Source organism: Gavia stellata, chromosome 25 (genome assembly GCF_030936135.1).
Source record: "Gavia stellata isolate bGavSte3 chromosome 25, bGavSte3.hap2, whole genome shotgun sequence".
Taxonomy (NCBI): domain Eukaryota; kingdom Metazoa; phylum Chordata; class Aves; order Gaviiformes; family Gaviidae; genus Gavia; species Gavia stellata.
In genome coordinates this window covers 10,067,991-10,095,025 of record NC_082618.1, presented here as the reverse complement: position 1 = coordinate 10,095,025, position 27,035 = coordinate 10,067,991, and the positions used below count along the sequence as shown (strand labels likewise).

At 46.3% G+C, this 27,035-nt stretch overlaps 1 protein-coding gene across 4 annotated transcripts in view; it reads left to right on the top strand.

Moving 5' to 3' along the window:
- Window positions 1–27,035, top strand: part of BCAS3 (BCAS3 microtubule associated cell migration factor) — a 370,279-nt gene that overhangs the window by 327,031 nt on the left and 16,213 nt on the right. For 2 of the 4 annotated variants that reach the window (XM_059829119.1, XM_059829118.1), the window contains 2 exons: window positions 19,775–19,942; window positions 26,966–27,031. In XM_059829119.1, coding sequence (XP_059685102.1) covers window positions 19,775–19,942; window positions 26,966–27,031 — 234 coding nt within the window. The remainder of the gene's footprint in view (window positions 1–19,774; window positions 19,943–26,965; window positions 27,032–27,035) is intronic. The other 2 variants (XM_059829121.1, XM_059829120.1) reach the window with 1 other exon arrangement.

Sequence of the window (27,035 nt, the reverse complement as noted above, 5' to 3'; positions counted from 1 at the left end):
CGTGGTTTGATTAGCTAAAAACTTAGAGTAACTGTTTGAGGCACTTACCATAACTAAAAAACAGGTGACAATGATCAAACCGTAGGGTACGGAGCAGGGACTGCTGGTGCTTTAGGGTATGGAGCCTGAACGGGGTTGGAGGCAACCCCGTTGCAGGTTCCTGAGCGCTGAAAAGACGTATTGCCTGCACACTTTCCAAGTGCTGAGCGCTGCTGCATATTGTTCCCCGGGGTAAATGACAAATTAATGCAAAAATAAAAAGGGGTAACTGTGCATCTCACTGCCCGCGCGCACACGCGTGCGTAGCCCCAGCCTGCGCATCCACGTCGCCTTAGGGCTGTGCTGATAGTCACCTTTCTTACAGTAAATATTGGGCCAATTTCATCACATTTGGTTTATGTTTATCAACACAGCACTTAAGCAACGGGGTTTTGCTTGCAATAAGGGAAAGAGTCCATCGCTGTCTAGCCCCGAGGTGAGGGAATGAGAAGCCATATGCGGCGTGGCCCGGCTGGAGGCTTTCCTCTCTCCGTGTCGCAACACACCCGCCTGACTGCAGCAAAAATCAAATATTTGTACTTGAAGACAGAGCTGAGGCAGTTTCCACCAGGAATATGCCGTCTCTCACCAGTTGAAAAATATTAGACTTGTATTGTGCTGTTGTTCTGTTCAGTTCTTGACATACACTGCCTAGCAATTTTGTCTTGAACTCCCCTTCTCTTCAGAGCCAAAAGTGTAACATTAAACAAATCTGAGATTGCATTCGAGGACGTCCCAGTCAACTGGAGAATGAACTCTGAAGCAGAAGTTGTATTTAACAAAACGGACTTACAATTATTATTCATAAATGCACATGTTATGGCTGCAGTTGTTTCACTTCTTTCTTTTACAACCCTATAAATTGTATACAGAACATAAAGGCTTTACTTCTTAAATAAATGTTTTGCAGCCGCCATAAATTATCTTTCTTGCATTCATAATGAAAAAAAATCACTGTTTGATGTTTTATATCCTCTTCCCTAAAATGTAAAATATGGTAGTTGGAGCCAGATTTTATCTCATTTGAAAATAAAAGAAGGTTCATTTCCTACTAATTTTTTTCAGTCTTCGTTTCGGAGTTCCCATGAAATGTGGCCCAATCTGCAAAGCAGCGTTACAATAAACTCTGCTTTATCTGAGGGTTTCTGCTCGAGTTGTACCGATGTTAATAGTTGTCATCATGAAACGAGTGATGAACATAACCTGAATCTCTCTTTATTTTTAATCCCTGATGTTGGTTATATAATTCCTCTTTCTACGCACCCCGAATCACTGGCTGAATACCGGATTGCTGACCTTCCCTCTGCGCCAGCCCTGCGAGACCCTGCCCCGGCAGTGCTGTCCTGGAAGCAGGCCTTGCTAAACTCCCAGCTCACTGGTTTGCAAAGCAAACTTCAGCCTTGTACTATTTACCTTGGCAAGTGCCCGACCAGATTGATGATCTGTAAAGTGGATTTGTTATTTGGCTGTTTGCTTTGGCAGCTCTTGAAAGCAGTTTGCTGATTACAGTCCCAGATGTCATTGCATACATTACTGTTCACTATAAGTTTCTTTTCAAGTTTTAATTTCAGCCACAAATACTATTAAGCTTTTTGCACCTTTCTGTCTTTAGTTCATGGATATTAAATATCAAGAGCAGACAGCCTTGATTTCCTTTAATTTTCCTCTTATTATCTTTGTCGGCCTCCTCCAGGCATCTCTGTAGTGCCGGCAGCCAGGAGGAGAGATGCTGCTGGCTTTCCCCCCGGTCCGGGGCTGTGCCCACCCGTGCCACGGGCGGTTGCAAGTCGGTCACATGCACCGTTTTCTAATTGTAGATAACCTGGAAAATTGACGTAGCGTTTTTGTAAAATACCAGGGTTAAAATGACCAAACACTCAAGTCAGTAGAGTTGAGAACATCGGGAGTGAGGTTAACTCAAATCGCCCTGTGCCCCGTTTGCGTTAGGGTAGGCGCAAAAGGAATGTGCGTCTTCAGAGGTGGGTTTTCTGGCTTATATCTATCTCCTCTAACTATTACCTTGGATTTTAAAGGCTCTCAAACCCGGTAAGCGATTTGGCGCATCGATAGGCTTAGAATCAACTTGTTTCTGACGTCGGGCAATCCAGCGTTTGGCTCTGATGCCAGCAGTGCCCCTGTGCTCTGCTCCCGCGTGCTCCGCTCCCAGCCCCGTGCACGCGGCCGTCAGGGCTCGGGTCGAGGAATACCGGGATATTTTATTTCTGTGGGGCCTCAAAGTACGTTTGCCCTTCTGAAGTCCAATAAAAGGGATATAAAAAGCTCAGCTGGGTTTTCACTGCTCACCTCCCGCCAGCGCTGCAGAGCTGCCTCGGGAGCAGAGCGGCTGCCGGGCACAGTCCGGCGAGGACAAACGATTGCTGGCCCTGGGTCGGAGCAGTTCAACCGTCCTTCGTGGACAGGAGCTTTTTTTCCGTGGGGGTACTTTCAGCTTTGAAATATTTAAGTTGAAGAAGTTAATTCACTTTAAGTAAGTTTACTTTTCGAGGGGAGGATAGCATTGTAGTATTTTTGGCCACTGCTTGGAAATTCCTCTAACCCTTTACTATAATAAGCAAATTGAGCAGATTAAAGACACATTACGCTGCCAAATGGTTTTTCTACCCAGGGTGACATATATTTTTTCTGTGGAAAAGGTTGTGGGGGTTTTTGTGAGCTGCTATGCTTTTTTTAGCACTTCCTGTTTTATTGTGTTTGAAGTGTCTTTGTGGTGACCTGTTGGGGTAAGATTCTTCCATATGGAAGTGTTTCTTCAACTTTTAATCATTTTGTTTTTAAAAAAAAAAAAAAAAAGATTTTAAATCCGATTTGCAGATGTCTCTGGTTTTGTTCGCAGAGAGCTAGTCCAGCTCACTACAGTGTTGTAGAAATGTGAGTTGTGATGAATTGTTTATACACAACGTGAAGATGACATCCACATATTTGCACTCTTGATTAGCTTAGATACCTTCTTTAAAACCTGTTTAAAATATCTGTAGAAAAGCATTTGTTTGTGTTTTAATGTATATTTCTCTTCAGAAAATTATATTCCTTCAAAGATTTGGGGTGAAACCCTGCCTTCACTGAATGCCTTGGCGAAACTCCTGTTGGTTTTGGTGGAACTGTGATTTCACCAGCAGACCCCGACTTTGTCGTAGGCGTCTCTGAAGTCAAGTAATATCAGGATAACAAGCAGTTTTGTCCTGTGCCTATTCCTGGAAAAAATCTTGCTGGGATTTTACATTGGGTCAAGAAAAGTTTTAAGTTTATTTTTAAGACTATGAGGCAAAATTATTCATTAATGTTCAACAGAAAGCATTTTCCCTGCACGCGTATTGGACTTGCTGGGTCGTAACTGAGACCAGAATCTGGACCGCTGTGTTTGCATTATAGCTGCATCCTGTTTCCTATTAGTTTTGACACTAACATCTGAATTTCAGATTTCTTCTTGTTTAGGTTTAACTGCTCAATCAGTACATACAAGAGACATCTCAGGAGCTCTCTGTAGTCGTCTGGCTTGCACGGGGTGCAAGGGCAAATTTTGGCATCTGCGCGAACAGCCCTGGAGCAGCCCCTGGGTTTGAGTTGGTAGAGCACAGTGTGTCATTACACGGACGGCTGGGGTTGTCTCTCAGGCATCTCCCAACTTTCCCTCTGCATCATACCCTCAACGAAAACTGGCTTTGACAGTATTTTTGAGCCCACATGTGAATACCACATGTTGAGGTCTCATGTCTGCAGTTTCACTCCTAATTAAGTGTAGATGTAAGTATTGGGTATCTTATAAGGTCTTTGGCTCTCTGCGATTCACCACAAGCGTCTAATTTCCACTTCCTTTGTCTTGGACCTGTTATTTATATGAGAAGGGTAGGTGGACTCGGTGGTTACAAGTCTGTTGGATTATTACGTTTCTGTAGCTGTCATCCTGTCAAAGGTCCTGCAGAAATTTGCCCTACGGGCTCTTGCTAGTTTATTATGGGTAAGCTCTCCTCCCGTGCCGAAGGCTAACCCAAGGTCTGTGCGCCACTTAAGTCTTACTAAGCCCTGAAAATGGGTCTTAAATGGTATATTGGCCTTGCGCCTGCTCTCAGCACGGAGGTGAATTTCATTCTTTATGAACAGTGAGGTTTCCAGTTCGGCTTAGGCTGTTTGTCTTCACTGCTGTGAGTATTAGGATGGGTTCTCTAAACTTGCCCAAAACTTTTGATGCTAGAGCCCACGGAAGCTAAGGCCTCGCAGGCTTTTTGACCTAACAACAGGGTGGTTTGAAAAACAGCAGCGTTTTGATGTAGATGGGCACAGCACTCATCTGGTTTGGATTTTCGAGGTGTTCCGAAGTCATATTGTTAGCTACAGGGGGTCTTTTGTGAGCAGCGATATGCGCTGACTTGCTACCGAGACCTCAGAGCATTCCCAGATACTTATTTTTGGAAAACCAAAGTCAAGTAGCTGTATCGTCTCATGCCTGTTACACAGGTGGAGAAACTAAGGCATAAGATGGACAGATGACTTTACTGGGCTGGTCAGAGTGGTGTCAACAGGACTCGGACATAAAGCTGGGAGTTATTTTACTATTCCCGTTCGCTCTGGTTTCAGCGGTCTACAGAATGAGTTGGAAACAGTCTCTGGATTGTTTCCAGTCATAAGGAAATCTTTGCAGCCTTGTTTGCGTCGACCCCGAAGGTCATACTGACATGACCTCTTTAGGTGAGGCTTTCCCTTATCCCACCTGACAAACTAACATGTTTAGATACGGGCATGGATTTGGGACTGACTTTCAAAGTTGACGTGAAAAAGATTGAATTCTGCACTTGAAGGCCTTTATCATCCTCTTTCTGCTGTGCCCTGGCAGGGCTTCAGGGTCTCTGGGGAAAAGGTGCCTTCAGCTCAGTGGCAACTCTCCAGTTTAAATATTTCACCAAAACTCCTCCGACGTATCCCGCTTCCTCAGTAGTTTCCGAACGGTGTCCAACTAGATGAAAATTAGCCAGTGTCTTAGTTTGTAGAGCTACAAAGGTCAAATGTCTTGGAGAAACAAGGTGTTAAGATGCTAATTCTCCACCTTGGAATGAGAAGGCAGTTCTCTGCTCGATTAAGCAGAAAATGCAGGTGGTCTTAAACATCTCTAATTTTGCCTCCTGTTTTGAACGCAGTTAAACAAAACCTGCTGTAATTGTGGAGAGGATAACCAGCTTCCACTGCCCTAAGATCAGTTATGAAGCGACCGGCTTGGGGAGGGAGCCCCTGTGCAGACTGCAAGCGTGCTAGCAGAGGTGCTGGGCTGCTCCCTGCCCCGTCCGTCCCCAGCGCCGGACATGCAGGAAGCTTGTCCTGAACTTGTGTTCTCACACTGCACCTCCTACACTTCTCCTCTTGGAATCTTGTTTTCCACTTTTTGGAGATTTGTGAAACATATGCTTTGGAGGGTTCCCAATTTTTTTCCCAACAAGAAAAGAATTACTCTTTGCATTGTAAAAAAAGCCTCACGAAAAAGTACGCTCCTTCTTTATAATGGACTTGCCTGGCACAACTCAACAATCCGCATTTCTCATCACTTCACAGTGTACTTTTATAGGGTATAAAAATGGTGTTATGATCCGTGTTCCCAAACCTTGCCTCAGCTAGCAAGAACATCAATAAACGTGGCTTGATAGACACCAGAGCTGCAGCACCGTTTCCCTCGGCGCTTTGAACGTGCCCTAACATACCTTTTGAATCTATTCGCCGTATATGAAACTACTCGTGCCTCTGTTGACCTTTTCATGTAGCAAAGGTAATACTTGCATGCTTAGGAAAAGTTACTTCTCCCAGGATACATTTCCAATCTGGTCGCTTAGCGTACTTAGAAATGTTTTCTTTACTTCATCTCGTGTCCCACTTTTTGTTCCTCTTCCCTTGATTTAAATTAACCTGCAGATAGGGAGGTCAATGTACCTGGAACTGGCAGAAGATTTGACTTCCTTTCTCCCCCTTTCCTTTTTCTTCTCTCTCTGTAAAATTATTATTGTTATTTCTTCGGGTCACAACTGAGATGATGGGTCGATGTTTGAACAGTTACACGCTCCGTTCCAGGAAAGTCTGTCTTTGTTCCAAGGCTTCCAGCGCAGAGGCTCCTTCCACCTTGATCTTTCAGCAGAGCACTAAAACATTTGGCAAGTTTGTTGTCACATTTTTTGCTGCTGTCCAGGGTTTTTCAGAGATTCCCTTTGGACAGCTTCCACCCTTGAGCTTGCCCACTGTAGGAAATACTTCTACTTGTATTTACACAGCCACATCATCAGAACTGGTGCATCGCTCTCATATACTTCGTTAGCCGGTACCTGCTACCCACTTGCTCACCTCCCTGGATTTGCTTCTTTCTGGTTTTAAAGCAAGTTTGTTCTTGCGACACTTTGTGCCAGGCGTACTCGCGGATGGCTTTATGCTGCTGGGAAGATCGTTGGGACACAAGGTTGCTCCGATGGGCTTGCAGATCGTCACTGCTGACAGAAGGGAGGTGGCTCAGCAGGCTGTCGGAAAGCAATCCCCTCTGCAAAATGTCAGTGGTTTGACTCATAATTTTAGACTGGGAAAGGTGTAGGATCAGCTTCTACCTGAGTTGTAGGATTCTCCCTAATAATCAGATTTCTTTTCCGTATTAAATTCCCCAGAAACTTGTGATTAACCCCACTTCTGAGAGTTCACAGCGGCTTAATTCTACTGTAAAACTGTCAGCAGTGATTTTCTTTTTTTTAAGACGGATTTTGGTTCTTATACAGAACTACTTCTTGCTAAATTCCTTTTCAACCAAACACACTTGTCATTTCTCAGCCATTAAAGACAATAAACTCCATCTTTGGATTTTTTACATGCTGAACTTAGTTTATAATGATGGATACTTGTTTATAACACGCTGAAGATTTTTGTTAGCTTTCTGGCATAAAAATTGGAACCTTCTCGTTTGATCCGTAGTTATTAGTAGCAGGTTTATCCTTTTAAATATGTACAAGCTATGATTTCAGTGGAATATTTATTGTCCACAAGAATGGTAGTCTGCAGCTCTCGGAATCTGTCTTGCCTTGGCAAGCAGCGTGGTTATAATCGTCAGACTATTCACATGGAGTAAAGCTGGGTTCGCAGGAGGATTTGGCTATTGCAACCCAGAAGGTCACGGTACCTGGTTGTGGGTGCCGGGGTCCCTGGGGAGAGCCAGGCTTTCCTCCCCTGGCCGGCGGGGCTGTGCCTACCGGGGCAGCTCCGTCTCTGGGTGTGAACGGTCCCGTCTTTGCCGTGGTGCTTAAGCCGGTCGGTGCTATGAAGCGTGTTTTGCGGGCGCTGTAAAGTGCGTGCTGAGCTGAGTGGCTGACTCGGGCCCTCCTGGGGAAGCGGGTAGGGAGAAACACCCGCTTCGATCATCCCAGATGAGCTGGGAAGGGGCCGAGGTGCTGGGAAAACTGGGGGGGTTCTTCCTGGATCCAGGGAAATCTGCCGGACAGGGACAGGGCCTGTGGGGTCAAGCAAGGATTTGGGGCATCGTGGTTTGGACTTCCAGACACCAAAGTTTCTCCTTCATCCCTCTCTGTGTACCTGATCCCTTTGGGCTTTTGGTGGCTTCTGGCTGAATGGTTCATCCCAAATTACAGTATAGGTTGCATTGCTTCATAAATCCCAGCAAAGCATGTCCTTGCCGTCAGTCCTCCAAAACGGGGTTTACTGAAGGAAGAAAAAAGAAGATTGACTATAAAAATCCGGTTCTTGTGCTTCCGAGTTAGAGCACGCTGCAGTTCATAAATTCACGGCACAACGTGAGTTATCAGACTTCCCTCTCACCCTTGGGTTTTTTTGCATTCGTTTGGGTTGACGCACCCACTTTCTGTCCCTTTCTGCTTTGGTGGGAGGTGGGTTTATCTCAGCGATGCAGATGGAAGGGTACGGCCGAAGCAGTGAGGCAGCTCCCCGCGGGCAGCAGCCGGCAGGGCGGAAGCCTGCAGGGGATGGGGGGGTCTGGCGTGGTCCCTCCGCTCAGCGTCTCCACTGGTGCACATCAGCCTCGTTCATCTGAAGGCAAGGAGTTTCACCGAGCATCTGGCAGCAGCCTTTAACCCATGCTCAAATGTTCATCTACCATTCATTGAAAGACCCGTGCGTCGCGGGCTTTCTCATAGGCAGGGATCTGATGGGAGGAGGCAGAGAAATTCCAAGATAAGGACATTAGTAAGAAAAATTTTAATTTTAATTTGTCCCCATAAGGATAACATCCTATAGGCACACCCTTCTAGTCACCTTTTGTGATTTCGGTAAGAGGAGGTCAGCGTGCCATTGTCACGTAACAAAATGGTGGTGTTATTCAAGGCAGTAGGAGTCCTCGCATGACTTTTTTTTTAAGTAGTTCTTGCTTATTCCTGAAAGCTTTGCTTTTAGCCGTAAACGGTGAGCCATCTCTGCCTAACTCCTGTTTGCATTTGGAGTTGTTTCTGCAAATTGCCGAGTGCAAACATGAGGCATGCGGAAGGGTAAATCTCCTCCCCTTTGAGTACAGTCTTTTCCAAGGATGAGAGTGAGATGAGTTAAATGACCGAAAGCCTTAGGCTAGGACATGCCAGTTGCAATAATTTTTTCACTCCATCATCTCACCTTGCAATGTCACTCTGCCTTATCCAGCCAGCAGATGTCTGATGGATAATATAAGTGACAAGGGCAAAACCTCCTCAATGTATGCAGGGGAAAACTTCAGGCGGCGAGGAGGGGTCTGCTGGCTCCCGAGCAGCTGGGTGCTGCCTGGCCTTCCCAAAGCCTGCCCGGCTGGAGCGAAATCCCTCCCTTGGACAGGGTTTGGTGGGAGATCAGACCTCGGTACTGCAAGTCACCAAGTGCTCTGGCCCCGCTCCAGCAGCACACTTAAGCACACACTTCACTTTCAGCGTATGTATGCTACCATTGAAGTCGCTGTGGCTATTTGCATGCTTAAAATTAAGTATATGCTTAAGCTGGCTTGGGACCAGAGATTTCAGGGCTTTGTAGGTCCAGTCCTTGCTGGAGCTGAGATAACTAGTTCGTGGAACTTGGCACGTGCTTCTAATGAATTCAGAATCGGGCCAAAAGAATTTATCTTCCCTGACTTGGAATGCTTACAAGGAAACAAGTTTAAGGTTTTTTGAATTTCTGTTATTTTCTAAACATAAAATTTCACATTTCTCTGTAGTCCTTAAAGAAACACATTTTCCTAGCGATCTCGGAGGGATCTAGAGGCTTGGAGTGAGCGCTTTCCAAAACGCCCAGAGCTGATGGAAAGGCATCTGGGACCTGCTGCCTGGCCAGGGCAGGAGTCGGTGGCTTTGGAGGTCCCATCCCTGTTTCCATACCTTTGAGGAGGATGTGGCATTGCACTGGGGTGTCCTCAGACAGAAGATTCCTTTCTGGTCAGCTCTGGCACAGACTTGCCCAGTGACCTTGGGTGAGTTACTTAAACCTTGATGTTCCAGCTCTTCCCTGGTGTAAGCCATAAAACTCTTTGTATCAGCGCTGATAACTCATTTTGCCTTGGCTAAGGATTTGGCCCTCTAAGTGTGTTTTGCAATCTCTCCTCCATTCCCTGATCTCGGTCGCTCAATTAGTAAGTAGCAAGGGTAGGTTTCCAAACCAGTTTCTGATGTTAATGGAACCTCTCGGCTGCCCTGGCCACAAACTTTTCCATCGCTCTGGTTTCATATCTGAATCCGTCTCATGCTGTTCGTGAAATACGTTAAAATACTTACTTGCAGGGAAGCTGTGATTACAGCAGGCTGGGAACATAGTATTAGATGCAACTCTAATAAACTGAATGTTAACACAGTGGGATTTGCTGCAGAAAGTGTCAGAAGAAGGTGGTAGCTCCTCTGCCACTCCCTAAGGAGAAGCCGGTTACGGCATAGGCGCGTGGCAAGGAGTTCCATTACCGACGTGGAACCCCCTGCTCTAAAGGACTCAAATAGGCTGATTTCTCTGAAGCAGTTGCAAACCGCAGATGCTTCGTGCTTGCAGATGCCGCAGGCGGCTTTGCAGCTTTGGGCTGGCAGCCGCGGGCAGGGGCATGGCAGGAAAACAGCCATCACCCTCCGAGCTCCTCCCAAACACCCAGCGAGTGCCTAGTATTTGCAAGTGAGATTTATTTATCCTGTGTACAAGTACTTACTAGGCAGTAGCTTGGAACCGGCGCGTACATTATCTCATAGTGAGGTAAGACAAATAAATTACAAGTTAGAGGCCACGAGTGGGATTAGTGATGCACCTTAGGAAAATATTTTGGTTTCTGTTTATATGTCAGCTGGGTTGTGAAATGTTTCATCTGGAAAAGGTGATATGAGACCAGAGAAACATTTGCTCTTACAATGCAAAAAATATTTCAGTTTTGTTCTTAACTGGTTGCTAGTGATATAAACCAAATTTCACATTTCTGGAGCTTCGATGGCTGCTCGGCCGCTTTCCTACAGATTCTCTTCTGCAGACTTTCTCCTAGCCAATAAGAAACTGCACCTTTATCTCCCCTTCACAGAATCACAGAATCCTCAAGGTCAGAGAAGACCTGTAAGATCATCAAGTCCAACCATCAACCCAACCCCCCCATGCCCACTAAACCATGTCCCGCAGTGCCTCGTCCACACGTTCCTTGAACCCCTCCAGGGATGGTGACTCCACCACCTCCCTGGGCAGCTTATTCCTTGTTGGTGAACATTTCTCTGTGTGCACAAGTATCATCAGGGGAGGTTTAGACTGGATATTAGGAAAAATTTCTTCTCTGAAAGGGTTGTCAGACACTGGAAGAGGCTGCCCAGGGAGGTGGAGGAGTCACCGTCCCAGGAGGTATTTAAAAGACGTATGGATGAGGCGCTTCGGGACGTGGTTTAGTGGTGGACTTGGCAGTGTTGGGTTTACGGTTGGACTTGATGATCTTAAAGGTCTTTTCCAACCTAAACGATGCTATGATTCTGTGATTCCATGAATACTTAGAAAGAAAAAATTACCCACAACCCAGCAGAAGTCCCTGTCTCTGGCAGACTCGGTCTGCTGAGCGGGAGGACATTCCAGATGCTGGGGCAGGGTTTAGGGCAGCGTGCTGGGCCACATCCATCCCGGCGGGGCAGCTCCATCCAGGCAGGTGTGCGACAGAGAAGCCCTCACCCCTCCTTTGCCTTGAGTTTAAGATACGATATCCGCTGCTGTTCAGCTGCGGAGGAACTGTACCCACAATGAACTTGGCCTTTCCAAGCATTACACTCTCTGTTTCTATTACACAAGAAAGAGTCTCCTATTACAGTTTGAGTGATATATTAATATATAGCACAGTTCCAATGTTTTTTCAACGCTAAGATTTTTTTAATTCAAATGAAACAATGAGAATTAAATTCCTTGGCTCAGACAGTTACCGCTAATTCTCAAGCAATATGACAAATCCACACTTGCGTCTGAAAGTGTAACATAAGACCTTAGTTATCCAGAAAACCCCGATGAGTTGTCAGATCTTTCCTTACTTGTGGGTTAATATGAGCCTTTTATAATCCATTATGTGTCCTTTGTACACATATATATATATGTGTGCATTTGCACATGCCACGAGATTGATAATAAGCAAGATAAATCTTGCTGTTTTCTTAAGGGAAGTAATATATTATTCAAGTCCCTCCAGTGGAGTTGGCATGTTTCTACCTCGCAAAGTGAGCTCGCTAAGAGAGGGTATGCCTGCAAACCTCTTCCAAAGTGTTCAGAAATGACTTGGCATATAAAAAAATAAGGAAATAAGCACCGTTATGTAGTGTCGCAGAAATACCAGATGTATCCTTCCTGCACCTTACGCAGCTTTTCCCAGTGAAGCCAATACAAAGACTTCAGCATCATAAAGTCACAGTTTTTATTCAGATGAGAAGTAAAACAAAATAAAGACTCGTCTGAAAAAGCCTCCGCTGAGATTTAATGGAATTCATTGTGTGTTTAAATTTCCTAGGCATTGTTGAAAATCTCAGTAATCGTCTTACTGTAAGCTTAACTAAGTTGTAGATCTTCAGAGAGTGGGAAACTTTACTAGGAGAAAAAAAAGTTACTGGATTTTCTAATTTTAACCAGGACTGAGAATTATAAGTATGCGAATACCGCCAGAAACCATTTCCAACCTTGCAAAAACTGAAAAGCGCTGAAGATCTTTTGCGAATCCTTTTTTAATGAAATTTCCAGACCTGGAGGTTGAAAGAACATCAGGTGAAGTTTCTGCTGTGCAGAATCGTACCTGGTAACGCGCGCCCACCCCAGCTGCCCCGCGTCGTGCAGAACTCTCTGTTCTTCAGGATACTCTCCTTTATGTCAGGATTAAACGTAAAGAAATGTTAATCTCTAAGGGGGCTTGGGGCTGATCGTAGCATTCCTGATTTTTTCCAGGCGTTCTGATTCTGCAAAGCTGTAAAGAGTTAAAATATGCAAGAATCTTGCTGTTCAAGGGAAAAAAGCGTTTTTTCTTGGAAATTAGTTTTATTATGAGGGGGTATTTTGTTTTCAAAATCATAATAGCATCCAGTTATACTGTAGTTTCCATCTCTTTTTGCTTCTAGACCGCCAAATAAATTGCATCCAGTATTGCAAAAAGAGTACAAATACACTCAATCCTATTTTTCAGTGCACGGTATTCCTTAGGTTGCAGCTGAGCTGCGCCTTCCCCATCGGTGCCTGCAGCGCGCGGTGGCAGCCGCCCGTGCCCGCGGCAGAGCCCGCGCTCGCCCCCAGCATCTCGCTCTTTTAAGCAAGATGACAAAGTCCTGTGCTTCTGGTACTGCAAAACCGCCGCATAAATTTCCCCGATGACACCAAACACAGATTTTTTTATATTTTATCTTTTAAGTCCTGCTTTGGATGGCTGTCACATCCTGCCTCCGGTTTCTAAACCATCCCGTCTCTCTCCCGTGTCCTTTTGCTAACCTCCGCGCCTCTGGGGAAGCCAGGAGCTCGGCCGGGGCTGCGGGAGCCCTCAGCGATGCTCGGGGGGCTCTGGGGGGCTCGGTTCGCCTTGTGCCAGCCCGGGGCTCGGCATCGGTGCTGCGGTGACGCTCGGGTCCCTCGTTTGGTGGCCAGGTGTATTACCAGCGAGCTGGTGTGAAACTGCAGTTTGGATGGCACGTAAGAGAGTCGCAGGGAGCATTCGAGGCAAAGGCAGAGTTTAATAAATACACTTAATCATTTATGATTTGACCGTAACCCAGACTCGTACTCAGACACAGAAAGCGGAGGGTTGAAAACGTACTTTGTCAAGGCTCCTTTGGCTGCTGCAGTGGTAAAACAGGGCAGCCTTGCTCTGAGGAAAGGCAGATCCTTCAGAAAGGAGAGTAAAAGGTCAGAACTAATCCAAAAGGACAAGCAGTGTATGTCTGTGTGTATATTGGGTTTCACATATGAAATCCAGTCATGATAAATCTGATGGCTTTAGAAACATCTACTTTGATTAATGAAAACATAGTTCCCATAGACCATGGGTTTCATACTTCAAAGTTCTCCTGGATTTAGGACCTTAGGTTTTGCTTATTCATATAACATGCAGGAAACTATTTTTAAATGAATAAGGGAGTTTAAAAAAAAAAAAAGGCAAATGTTTCAACATCGGTGGTACAGATAGACTGGATAATAAGGAGCAAAATTAACAAACAACAGACATTTTATTATGCATTTTACAATAATGTTTACATTCTTTCCTCTATATTTGTTTTTCCTTGAAAAGATTTATGTATTTATAAAAATATCTCACTGCTCCAGCTCTGAAAATTGCAGCCTCGCTCACATTTGAAAGCCTTCACGATGGCTGTGATCGCTGGCTATGTTCCTAATCATCTGAAATGCTTCTCCTGAGCCCATGGTTAACCCCTTGTGCAGAACCGGAGGAGACGGCGTTTGTCGGGGCGGCGGGGAGGAGGGCGAGACGGTCCCTAAGGACCTGCCGAGCTTGCACCGCAGCACCGCTGGCATCCTGAACATTGCCATCCGTCGCCTTGGCCGGTGTCCCAAGCCGGGCAGCGGGACGGTGTGGCCACTGCCGCATCGGACGTGGGCGATGGCTGAGCAACCTCCTGCCCGACCGTCCACCTCCGTCCCCGCAGAGCCGCTGGGCACGGGGGCTCCCGGGGCCACCCCCCCACCAGGCTTGCTCCTCCGGGCAGCTGCATGTTTGCTTAAAGCTCATTTAGAAATAATGGCAGAGGAATAAACAGTATTTTTGTTTACAAGTCTGTAGCACGCTGAGGAGGGACGCAGGAACCTCTCAGCCTCACTTAGCCAAAAGTTCAAAGGGATTTGGAAGTGTTCGTGTCCTGTGGGACTGGGCACCCCGAGTGAAGTCTCCATTAATTAAGTGCACGCACAGGATACAGAGCTGGTGAGTAATGTCCTGTTTATAGCAGAACTGTGAGCGATTCTGGAAAAAAAGAAACTCCGTGGGAGGGAATAGAGTTACTCGCAAAGGCTGTAGCTCCCGCCATCCTTTCCAAAAGCAATAATTAACACTCACGCCTTGATTTAACAGCCCCGCACAGAGGTGAGTTGTTACAAAGTCTGTCACGCGTAAGCTGACGTGCACGTGCCGTGGGAGAGCGGGAAGGCAGCGTGTGAGCTCTGCACGGGAGAGGATCAGCAGCGCGTGCTGCCGAGCGCGGGCACGTGTTCAGAAGTCAGGTATGGGGCAGGTCGGGGAGATTCCACCTCCTCCACGCTTAAATAAGGCATTTGCACAGGTCCCCCTCTGAGTACAAAGAGCTGCTGCTTTGTGGCATTCCCCCTGGAGTAGCAAAGTGATGGCATGGAAGTGAATTGGCAAACGCTGTAGGAAAGTTCAACCATTAATATTTAAACGGGGTATGTTACAATTTGACTCACTACTTTGGGTGAGGAATTTCCATGCGCTGGTTCCTCACACGCCCGTGGGGTTCTCGCTCCCGGACGAGGTTTTTCTGGGCAGCTCTGTCATGCTCACGCTGTGGTTACTGGCGCGTCCGGTGCCGAGCGGATCGGGACTCCCTTCAAAGTCCGCTCCTGCTTCTGAAGGGGCCAGAACAGGCAGGGGCTTGGTGATGGGCAGCCCCTCCTCTCCCTCCGAGACCGTCTCGGTCGCGCCCCGGGGTCTGCCGTCCCTGGGGTCAATCCCCCATCCCTTCCATGAGAAGGATGCATCTTTTATCGGTTAAAATTGGCAGGTCATTTCCTCTCCTATTTACTCTGTTATTTTTGCTCACACGTATGTTGCAATATGCAAGGTGAGGCTCAAAACTGTCAAGCTCTTTAATAGAACCATTACTGTATTTTTGGAGAACGTACTCTTTTTGATTTACTGTTCCTTAGAAGACAGGAAATGGAGCTACTTGATTTCATATTTTAAACAAAGCCGTCCAGAGGTTTAATGAAAAAAATTTCCCCTGGCTTTCGAATTAAAGGGCTATGGTGAAAGATTTAGCTTAGCTATTTTGACTTAGAAAAATAACACGCTAGAAGCATTAAAATATTTTGTAAAAATACTTTTTACTACTAGATTTTTCGGAGAAGAAAATAAGCTTCTCTGGTTTTCTTGGTCTCGGTTGGTAGGGCTAACTGTGAAATGAAAGGACGTTTCCAAGGTTTCGGGCTATTTTTTTTTTCTTTCTGTAGAATTTATTTTCCTTTTATATTAAAAGCCTTGAAACAATTGCAATGCGGAAGACAAATCCTGTGCTTCTAAGCAAGGTAATTTGGTGTATGAGTAATAGCAGAAGCCGTTGCCATTAAAAAAATGCGAGAAACGTTAAGCGGAAAGACGGGGGGCCTGATTCTGCTCCGTCCGGCAGCGGCGTGAGTAAAGGGCAGTGCTCGTTGGGAGGCGAATGTCCGTGGAAGGACAGAAGTGGGAGATCGGTATTGGGAGAAAATTCAAGTTTCAATAGGAAAATCCTGCGTGTGGAGCAGGATTAGCTTGGAGTGTTTGGGGCAGTGTAAAGCTCAACGCGCTGGAATTGCAAAACAAAGTACTTTCGACCTAGATGTTCAAGCCAAGGCTTCTGCTTGTTCCGTTTGGTTTGATTTGGGGTTGTTTTTTACTTGTAGTGCCGTGGGTCTGGGACGGTGCTTGGGATCAGTACAAAGGAGGCCGATGGTCTTAATTTCCACCCGGTTTCATCTTCAGTAAATAAGAGGAGAAGTAAATGTTCTGCTAGCTTGAAAGCGCCACGCGATAGGATGAAATATTGACACAATTTTAAGTCGATGGGATTTTTTTCAGTGATTTAATGAGGTTTCACCAGGATTTCACTAGTACTTGCTTGACCAAAATAATACCTAATTTGCTTGCTTCTTGAGTTGTTTCTAAGTGAATTGCTCCTTTTAGGTGGAACCTCTTCCACCATCAAAGCTGTATCAGGTCGGGGGGACAGAGGACAGGCTGGGCTTCACACGTCGAGGTCTGATAGTGGTGGCTGTCAGTAGGATTTCAGCGGTTTGTCAGTAAAGGCACGGGGTGACGTCTGCCTTCTCTCAGCCCTCCAGTAATCCCTGGAATCAGCAGGAGCTTGCTCAGCCGCAGTGGTTCTGCGGTTCTGGCTGCGGGTTTGGGGGATTTTGAGAGCAGGATGCTCCACTGAGGTTTGTTTGTAAACTTCTCTCTGGCCGACGATGGGGAATTTGATACGTTATCGACTGAGATACTAGGATTGAAAAGGGGAGAGCAAGGCAGCCAGAAAATACAGTTTAATAAATAGCAAAGATATGGTTAGCTGCTGTCAGTGTAAGTTTAATGCCATTAGCTCGTGTGCCGTTGGTAACGATGTACGTAGGGCAAAGCACCCAAAGGCTCCTGGGGAGCAACCAGCCCGTCTGCCATTTCATGCACCTCACAAAAGAATTTTCCAAGGTGTAAAAATACCCAGGACTTAATTCTGCCTTGAAAAAAATTATTTAACCTTGATATGTGCGCTGCCTGCTGATGCAACGGCAAGAAGAACCAGAAGGTCCATGACGATCGGTCTTGTTTTTCCTGAAACGGTTTTGTTTTACATTGGAGAGGGACAGAGCCGGGGCTTTATGGTAGGAAAGGATCTGCCTGTTCGAGCAAGGTTCCATTTTCTACCCCCACGCCCCAAGTAACCTCGGTCACACATCTGCACGTTCAGCTTTACGTGGAACCCGTTTTATCAGCATGTATATTGAAATAAGGAGGAATTTGTGGACTCCGCGGCAACACAGAGCAGATGACGGTGCGCAGACCTCCTCTGCCCCCGCCGCCCGTCCCTCCCAGGCAGGGTGATCACCCGCGGGGTGCAGCGGTGGCTGGTGGATCACAGCTGGATGCCTGGACCTGAATGGTATTGCCAGATGTGTACTCCTAACATGGAGAAGGAGTGAAAAGGGAGGAAAGATAAAACTAGAGCGTCACCAGCCTTACAGTTTTTTACAAGAAAACTTTCTGTGCAGTTAATCCCTCTAACCTGCATTTGCATTAACACTTGCAACCTCACACGTTGCCGCTAAGAAGTTTTGGCAGCTCTTGGCCCTGATTGCAGGGGTAACGCTGCACTTGTCTCCTTTGCTCTCACTCAAGTATCTCAGGAGCCAGAGACCGGCGCTCTATGAAGTTTCTCCCTGTACACGTATGCAGGCATCTTGGCAGAGCTTCAAAAGCCATTTGCCTTATTATTCATATGTCTGCTTATAGGAGCAGAAATGCTCCCATTTCTCACTTTCGGAATAAGGGCAGCCACTGGCAAAGAAGAGATTTCTCATCTCTGGCACAACCCTGCAAACCCGTGGGAGCTCGCCGTCTCCCCGCTGCCACCCTGGGCTGTGGGGGGGCCCATGTAAAAGCCCCCCCGGTAGCTCTCCAGGTACACGAACAGCCCTATCAAAACCAACTGAAATCAGTGGGGTCTTGGAGTATATGCGGAGTGGGGGGTCTCAGGGTCGCGTGAAACCCCAGGAGGATGACTTGAAAAAAGACGCTTCAAAAAAAGACCAAATTCTGCTTTTCTTCCTGCAGTTAGGGTAGCTGACAATATGGAAATGTTGCAGAGGCTTCAACATCACCGAAATTACTTCGCCTCCTCGCTGCATTTTCTCAAACAAGCTTCAAGGACCCTTGCTTTAAAACAAATTAGTAGACTGGCGTAACCTTATAAATCCAAAGACCCATTAGAAGTTGAAATATTTGGTCATTCCTCCTCTCGGTTTAAACTGGGATTCATCCAGAGTTCAAGTGCACGTATCGCATAAGAGCCACGGTCCCATTTTGTAGAGGTCCATTTTAGTGTTGATGGTTTTCTAGTGCCAGGAATCTACTCTGCAGCCAGGCAAAGAGATAAATCAAAGTTGTGCGCGCCGATGAAATTCAGGAGCCAGAAGTCACCATTGCAGCCCATATAAATCCCTGAATGCCAGCCCTGGTGCTTTTGTCCATGCCATTAGAGTTCAAAATTATCTGCCCCTCTTTGCTGATGTATGGATTAACCGGCTGCCCGAGTGTTTACTAACGGTTATCACCCGGTACTTTGGACGTTATCAGAGGAAGGGACGCCTGCCGCGGGGCTTGGTCTCTCACCCTTTCTATTACCACCTGTCAGTGGCAGGGAGTGTGCTGTGAAGCTGTACAGTCACAGACTACAAGCGTAGATAGTTTCTGACGGCTGATCAAAGGGGAAAACCAAAGGCCTGATAACAAGGACGTGTTTCATGTACTTTTAACTTTGAGAAACATTGGCATTTGCATTTTTTCCCCTCGGTAGGCTGGCAGAAACCAGGCACAATAAATGCTGCATATTCAGTTACCTAATAGTTGAGTAAATGGTATGTGCTTGAAGCAACAAAGCATAACTGTAATCTTGTTCCAAGTGGGAATGATTTAAGTAAGCCTTCGCAGAAGACTTGCTGTATAATAAAGTAGAATAATTTTAATTTGTACTTTGAAGTGATCTTGAATTCAGAATCTAATCTTTGCATTCAGCAGAACATCATACCCTGTTGTGAATGAGGTAATAACTGCAAGCTAAGGAATTATTTTAAGTATCTTCCGTAGGTACGTGCGCTCTGTCACAATAGCCACCATGTTCAGTAAAGCGCTGGTGATGAAAGAGTCTCTGTTAGCTCACGTTTGACCTAAAATTTCACAGTGCAGGATCGGAGAAGATCCACAGATATCCCAGACTGAAAGAAGGGCTCACTTCTTTCCTTCAGTAGACATACTCTAAGCACAAGGCAGAAAGCAAGCCGTCCTTTCCTCATCCGTCTACCACACCGTTGCACTTTTCTGCTGAAGAGCAAGAAAGGGACTTTACCTAAAATTTGTGCCCATTAGCAAAGACGAAATGACTTGACTATTTCCATTGTCTGAGATGAGAAGGGCAAGAGCGCTCAACAGCAGCCCAGTGGAAGACAGATCAACTTCAAAAATAATTTCTGGTTGTCTAACATGTGCTTGATAACATGTATACAGTTTTTTAACATTACGTGTCATTTACATCAGCGTCATTATGCTGCTCTCCTGACTCGCGCTAGTGTGAGACCAGAATTGGGTCTGGTTTTTTCATTTAACCTTTTTCCTGCTTGGTCAAAGCTGTTCAGTGCTTAGGGCTCTGCTTGCTCCTGCTGTGCTACTAACACCAACTTTTTAACTAATGTGCGAAAATTAGCGTTTCGGGAACTCAAAATGCGAGTGCTTCTTTCTTTCCAATGCAATAAATAGTATGTGTGGAAGTAGTTTGGTCCCGGGGTCTCCCAAACATCTCCCGTTTGTCTGTTGAAGGTGCCTTTGACCGGAGCGTGACCTTGCTGGAGGTGTGTGGGAGCTGGCCCGAGAACTTCGGTCTCCGTCACATGTCTTCCATGGAGCACACTGAAGAGGGCCTTCGGGAGCGCCTGGCCGATGCGATGTGCGAGTCTCCCAGCAGGGACATAGTGGGATCAGGAACAGGTACAAAGAAGAGGTGTGATCAGAGATCACGTACATCTCACCCAATGGTGATTTTTTTTTTGTTTGTTTTTTTAAGTTTTGCCTTTTCTTTTCTCTCTACACTACCTCGCTGATTAATTAACTTTTATGGGGATCTCCTTAGTGTGAGATAAGTCATTTATAAAAGGAAAATTTTGGTAGATCACATAAACATAGTCTGAGAAGCCTAAAGTAACTTGAAGAAAAATACTGGTGCTTGAAGCTTCCTTACCGTATAGCTGTGACAAGGACTGTCCTCCCTCCCGGCCAACTCAGGAGCACCCGAGTCTCTGTGCAGATTGCTGCCCTTGCCCACCCTGCTCCAAACAATGTCATAATCACACGCATCCTCGTTTTGTGTCCTGAATAGAGCCACTGCGAAGCGCTGGTTCTGTAATCCAAATTAATCCATCTTCATCAGTGTCCATTATATTGATAAATTATATCATCTGTTTAAGTAAATGGAATGGCACGTCAGAGATTATGCTGCTCAGAAGGGGCCCAGTGGTAGGAGATGCTCAGAAATGTTAAAGCGCAGTTGTTGCGGTTTTATTGTCTCCATTAATTTTGGCTTGTTTTAAAAACGCCCTCTAGTAAAAGGACTAAGCCCATCTTCGATCCAGGCACCATTTGTGTGGTCACCAGCAGCTAATAGCGATGGTGGCTTCTAACATCAGCTGCCAGCTCGCTTGTCACTCCTCTGGCAGCTTGCCTGGGAAGGGAAAAAAGAGGACGAGCTCTAGCAGAAACGTAGGGGTGTGCCGACCTACGGACATTACTGGAGGGCTGTGTAGAGCAGGAGCTGTCTCTTCCTTTTGCTGATGCCCTCCGGTATGGCTGAGGGGTTTGCGCTGCCCGGAGCTCGCCCTGCTCTGCCCGGCTCCGGCTGGAGAAGGGGCTCGTCCCCGGGCTTTGCAGGTGGGTCGCTGTTGAGCGTGTAGCCCGCGGCAGGTCACCAAACTGCGGCTGCCTCTCCCCGGCTGGAGGAGGAGGCTGCAAAGAAGCAGAGTTTAAGCCCTTGTACGTAGGTGCAAAGAGCAATAGCCAAGCTGCCGAGCGGTGCAGAAGCACCCTTCAGAGCCCAGCTTGTCACCTTTCAAACTGACTGTCCTCTGATTCCCATCCTGAAAAAGGTGGAGTCGAGGGATGGTTTAAGATTTGGTATTAACAGAAGGAGTTGGCTGAACACTAGGTGTGGGTCTCAGCTACAGATCTGGTGTAAATTCTCCCTAGCGTGTTGCCTTGGATGAGGCATTAACGTGCCCGTGACTCCGGTGCTCTCTCACGGCAGTGAGGATAGAGATGCCTCACATTGCCGGTGTGGGTTTTAATCAGCTCACATCTGCAAAGGGCTGTGAAGGTGGAAAAACAGGCTGTGAAAATGAAGGCACGTATTTCATCGCTTATTGACCCATACTGCGCTCAGAGTGAACTTTGGGATGGTATCCACTTCCGATAACAGGTCACCTCCCCTCAGGCTGTGTGCGTTAGGGGAGAGGCGAGGGGAACACCTTCTCTGAAAGCCGAAGCCATCTAGACGTGCCAAGTTAAGGTGACTGACTGCCCCAGAGACTGGAATTATACCATAGTGTAAACCAAGAACTTTGTCAGAGACAGCGGTCTGTGTTTTCCTTCCATTTTCACCAAACCCAGCTGACAGCAGTGAGTGCCAACTTCTTTGGCATAAAATCAGGCTCAGAGTACCGCAGGTGTAAAGACAGAAAGGAACTCTTTATTGGAGATGACATCACTGAGCTAAAATTCATCCAAAGAGATTTCTCCCTGCTTTTAGTCCAGGCATATAAATCTTCATAGCGAGTGTAAGACAGGCGCCATCTCAAAGCAGCCAGCGTAAGCAGCAGTAGTGAGTAACATGAGCATTGACCCAGCTCACCCCATCCCACCACCCTCCTCTCTCTGTCATTCCACTCTGTGTTTTCCTGCCTGTCGTGGGATTCTCTCTATCACTAACACACTTTATTCTCAGGATTTGGGCGTGTGGTGACTCAGTGCAGCAGAGAAAACCTAGTGATAAGGCTGTGAACTCCCCTGCCCTTTCCACTTCCATCCCCTAACAGCTCTTGAGCTGTTCTTCTTACCAGATGGCCATAAAAAGTCCTCTCCTGCTCAGATGATACCTGGAAAGCCGCACTTGCCTAGGGAGTCGACTAGCGCTCGCTACACCATGCGTGGCTGCACTCGCGGCAGGCTGCCAGCCAGCCGTTTGTCAAGCTGTGGAGCACGGTAAAGTGCTAGCATCTGTCTGCTGGTTAATAAGTGGGGAAAGATAAGTTCGGAGGTACGTTACCCTTGCTTCAAAGAAGAGGTGTCTTTCTTGGCTCGTAACAAGTAGGGTAGTTTTCACTTCCCCCAAAACCACTTACATCTTAACAAAACGAGGCTGAACTGAATTATCGTTGAAAAACGTTCCGTTTTCTAGCGCAGCTCTTCCTTGCTTGGATTCTCTCCTGCCCACTCACCTCAATGAAATGATAGCAAAGAGTTCAGCAGAGAAGGACGCTGTAAATTGGCTTGTTGGTAGTTGATTTATGTATGGGTACTGGTTCCAAAGACAGTGTTTATATTTCTGCATTGGACTCAAAATTATGGAAGTTATAAACCTCCCTCTAATAATCCTAAAATGACTGATTTTAACTTATGCATGTCTTTATGCTATGCATGCCTTTAACTCCTGTTTGTGCTCCTTGGATTCTCTTCAGTCCTTAAATACATTTTGCAGAGATTTAATGAAACTTGCAACGTCGTATTTGAACTGAAACCTGAATTAATGAAAATTTCTAACTCTGAATGCGAAGATAACATCCATGTGCAGTGCTCAGGTCCACTGCGTGGACAACGACAAAATGGGCGATAGGGTGGACAGGGAGCCTTTATCAAGCGCTCAGCTGGTCCTGACATGCACTTAATGGCAAGAGATAAATAGATTCTTTTAATGCCTTAACTGTTAGGACATAGCTGACACGTAGATTTATATAGTAATCAGGGCTGATATGCTGCAGTAGTGCGGAGGAAACGCATGCTCACGGTACACAGACCACTTTGAGGAGTAGATACTCACAGTGTCTATGTTTCTTACCTACCCCGTTGCATTGCAGAGCAGGGTTGGCAACGTCTCACCGGTTCGGTGGTCCTGGCTATGGGCAGAGGCAGAAATGACCCAAAGATTGGTTATACGGGAAACATCAAACTGGAGGATGCTAAAAACATGAGGAATAATCCGGCATTTGCAAGGAAGGGGAATTAGATGGCTTGACGGGTCTTTTCCATCTCTGACTCCAACTAGTTGCCAAGGGCTGTCGGACAGTGGATGGGAGAAGAACCAGGTCTGGAAAATGACCCCCAAAAATCTACTTTCCTTGTGACCTAAATGATAACTCCAGTCATCCAGCTAGTTGACTTGATTGGGAAACCAGCTTTTCTCCTTGTTATCCAATTATCCAGACGACCCATGTCTATCTTAAGTGGAGTCTGCTGTACATAAGCTGTCAGCCTAGATACACATTTAATTCCAAAGAAGGCGTAAATTGGCAAAGATGCAAAAAAATGGTTTTGCTGTTTCAGTTTCTGTCAAACTCTCACTGAAAAAAAAAATGAAGGTCTACTCACAAAATGTTAGTGGTCAGTGACCTCTTTTGCTTGCAAAGTTTTGTTTTCAAGCAGCTACAGTATTTACATTTGCAGTATAGTTTCTGAGTATGTGCTGGAGCTTCACATGGCATTCTAAAAAAAGAAAAAAAGAAAGAAGAAAAGCTAGTATTGTGATTTATGAAACTCTGTTTCCAGGAGACAAATCTCTCTGACAGTATTCCACTCAAACTGGACATGCAGAAATTGCCAGCCCAGGCTAGAAATCTTTCCCTCCAAAAATACTGTAATCAGTAAACCCTCTGATTTATGTATTCCTTCAACAAGTGCATTTCTTAAGCTTTCAAATGCATTTTGGTCATTTCTAGGCATAATATTGAAAATTAGTCTATAATAGGGGACCAAGCCTTTACAGTCTGAGCGCCAGGATGTTTTCTGAAATACATCTGCGGAAGGCTATTTCTGCGGCTGTTCCTGTTTCGGTGCCCTGGGAGTTAAGGGTGCTGAAGCCCAGGAGACAGATTCCCCTTGCGCTCTCTGCCTGTCCCCCCCCCAGGCTGAGGACAGCATCTGCAGCCGTGATGCTGATGTGGGTTCTTCCGACAGAGGTACAGCACGGTCTGTGTACATCCCAGGGACCCAGATTCATTAGGCCCCCAGTCATGTCCACTTAAGACTTAGGCTGGCCCGAAGGAAAACCAGTGGCTCTGTCAGTCAGTCCCAGAAGGGAGTTACCAACTGCAGGACAGCAGCAGTGAGCGTGCGGCTCCGCATCTGCAGCACCAGGAGGAAAGATATTCTCAACCCTGGGGAGTTCCTCCCAGCTTCTCCTCCCTCCTTTGACCTGGGTGAAAGGTTTAGCGGGATGCTAAATCTAGGCACAGCTTCAGGCTCCACTTTCACGTGATTTACCAAACCAAAACCCATCCTCTGCATCTTCTCGGGTTTATTTCTGTAAAGCACATAGCACAGTGACAGAAGGATAGATTTATTCTTCAGGAGACTAATGCGACAGACAGTTTTCCAAGGGAGAATTGTCAATATGTAAAATAAATAAGTATTCATCACTGCTCAGGTTATTTTGTCAGGATAGGCAATGCTGCAAACTTAATAAATGTGCTGCTGCCACTGTCAGACCCCTGTTTTTTTCTGCCAGAAAGAGCCGCTGGCATCTGGGCAGCTGTGGAGATGCAGGATGGGGCTTACTGTGTTTGCAGTGCGCGATTCCGGTCCGTGCCCGTCTGCTGCGTCTTCTCTGTTACAATTTGTTTGGCTGCCTGAATGTTGTACTTATATTCCTATCTAATTTATTTTGGCAAAGCATACCCAAAGCCACATTACTGCAGCGTTTTACGAGTGGTGGAACTGTTCTGTGAACATGCAAGAGTAGAATTGCTTTTTGTGGGCTTGTATCCCTTTTCTTTTTAATTCAGCATGAAATCCAGGACCCTACGATGGCTCAGTTTACACTGCAGTTTATGGAGCAACATAACTTTTTCTCTCTATCTCTCCTGTCTCAGGAATACATATGAACTTGCAATAAGAGCCTATATTAAAAACTGCAGAGCACCCCCCACATTTTGCATCTCAGAGCCAGTGCCATAGGTCTGAACAGGGAAGGATGTGAGTATGGCACCACCATAGTCAATACAACCCGCAAGGTTTGAAGAATTTAAAGCAAGATGTTTAAAGCCCATTATAAAGTTTCAGTTAAAAACAAAAAAAAAGGTAGGGCTCATTTTCTTCCAAAACTCCCGCAAAACTGTGAACTACCTCCTGCGGGAAGGCAGTGGCGCGGCGGTGAGGTGCAAATGCCGCAGAGTGCCCTGTGCCTCGCCCTCGGAAAAAACCATCTGGATTCCTTCCAAAGTTCATGAACAAACTCATAATGCGATGAAGGAAGCTCATATGTTGAAGCAAACTCTTTAACCTGATTAATGGGATGTAAGTAAGTGGAGCTAATTAGATGTGCTGTTAGGGAATAGCCCGTATGAAACCCGGGACGGGCGCTCAGGGCGGTTGGGATCCTGGTCCCCAGCCGAAGCCGTGTGGTTACACCAGCCTGAGCCTAACTCGGGTCTTGACGCCCCTGAGCTTTGCAGGGGAATGTTTTTGAAATCTTGATGTGACATTTGTGGTTTGGAGAAGTGAAGTCACACGCTTTCTGGCGTGCCTGGCCGAGGTGGGAAGCACGCTCCGCTGCCGGAGGGAGGAGGGTGAGCCGCTGCCCTCTGATCCCGTGCAAGGAGCATCCTTCCTGGGTTCTTTCCAAAAGAGAGAATGTCTGTGGTCACAAGCTGTGTCCAGAGATGAGCAGCCACCTGGGCATAGGTGTACCTATACATTGAGTTTCAGGAATAGGATTAGCCCTGTATAGAGTCAGAGCTTCAATTGGTACCTTTCCATCCCTTCCCTCCTTCCTTCCTTCCTTCTTTCTTTCCCTCTTTCTTTCCCTCCTCTTCCTTTTAATTTTTCCAAGACGATTTTTCCCTTCCCTCTCCTCAGTTGGTCAAAATCCTAACTTGGGCATGGGCTATAGGAACCCAGGAACATGCAACAATTGAGTTTTCCCTCTGAAAAGCCCTTCTGCAAAGAGATTTCTGCCTGGGTTCACTGCAAAATCAGCCTGGGCAGCAAACACACTGCCGTATCAAATAACATTGATGCTAAAAGCAGCCTTTGAACTTTCAGAATATTCATCCCAGGGTCAGAGATTAAATTACCCCCCTCGAATAAGTCTTAAGAGCTCGATGCAGTTCCTCCTACAAAAGGTTAGTTTGGATGAGACTCGTTTAAAAGAAATGGAAATTCAGGGCTCTTTAGGAGCCACCATTTTTGAAGTGCTGGACGGTACGAGCGGCAGCATTTGCGTTGCACACGTTTTAACGTGGTTTTATTCGTTATTTCTCACGTGCAACGACAGCGCAGCTGCCCCGTGCAGGACGTCAAGCGCTGCAGTGTGGGCTTCTCCTTCTCCCCTGGCCAAGCCGCTGTCCCTGGAGCAGCCCCGTCCCGCAGCCCTGCCGGGGCCAACAAGGGCGTTTTTTCCTTCTCAACCATTTCCCAGGTCTCCAAATCCGGCTTGCCACCAGCCCCGGGGGTTTTGAGTGGAATTTCTTCCAGGTCGTACATTATTTAAGGGGGGGGGGGGGGGGGGTGGCTGCTGATACCACAGATGGTTCTGGTGTAAATTTACGTTCATTGCTGTTTGTAGAAAAAGTCTGCTGATGTTTCTCAAAGGAGCACTGATACCACGAGACAGCTCTGACTTTCTGCCTTTGGATAACAAGTTGATCAACTGCGTTTATTTATTATCGATTGTGGTGTGGGGAGATTCCTTTTCTTTTTCTTATTATTAAATCAAGGCATTTTTTAAGAAATATTTTATTTTTGATACAGACACAGCCGGTGAAGTAGCAGTAAAAAACATCACCACAAAGAGGCACATGGCTTTGAAATGTTTTGGTAT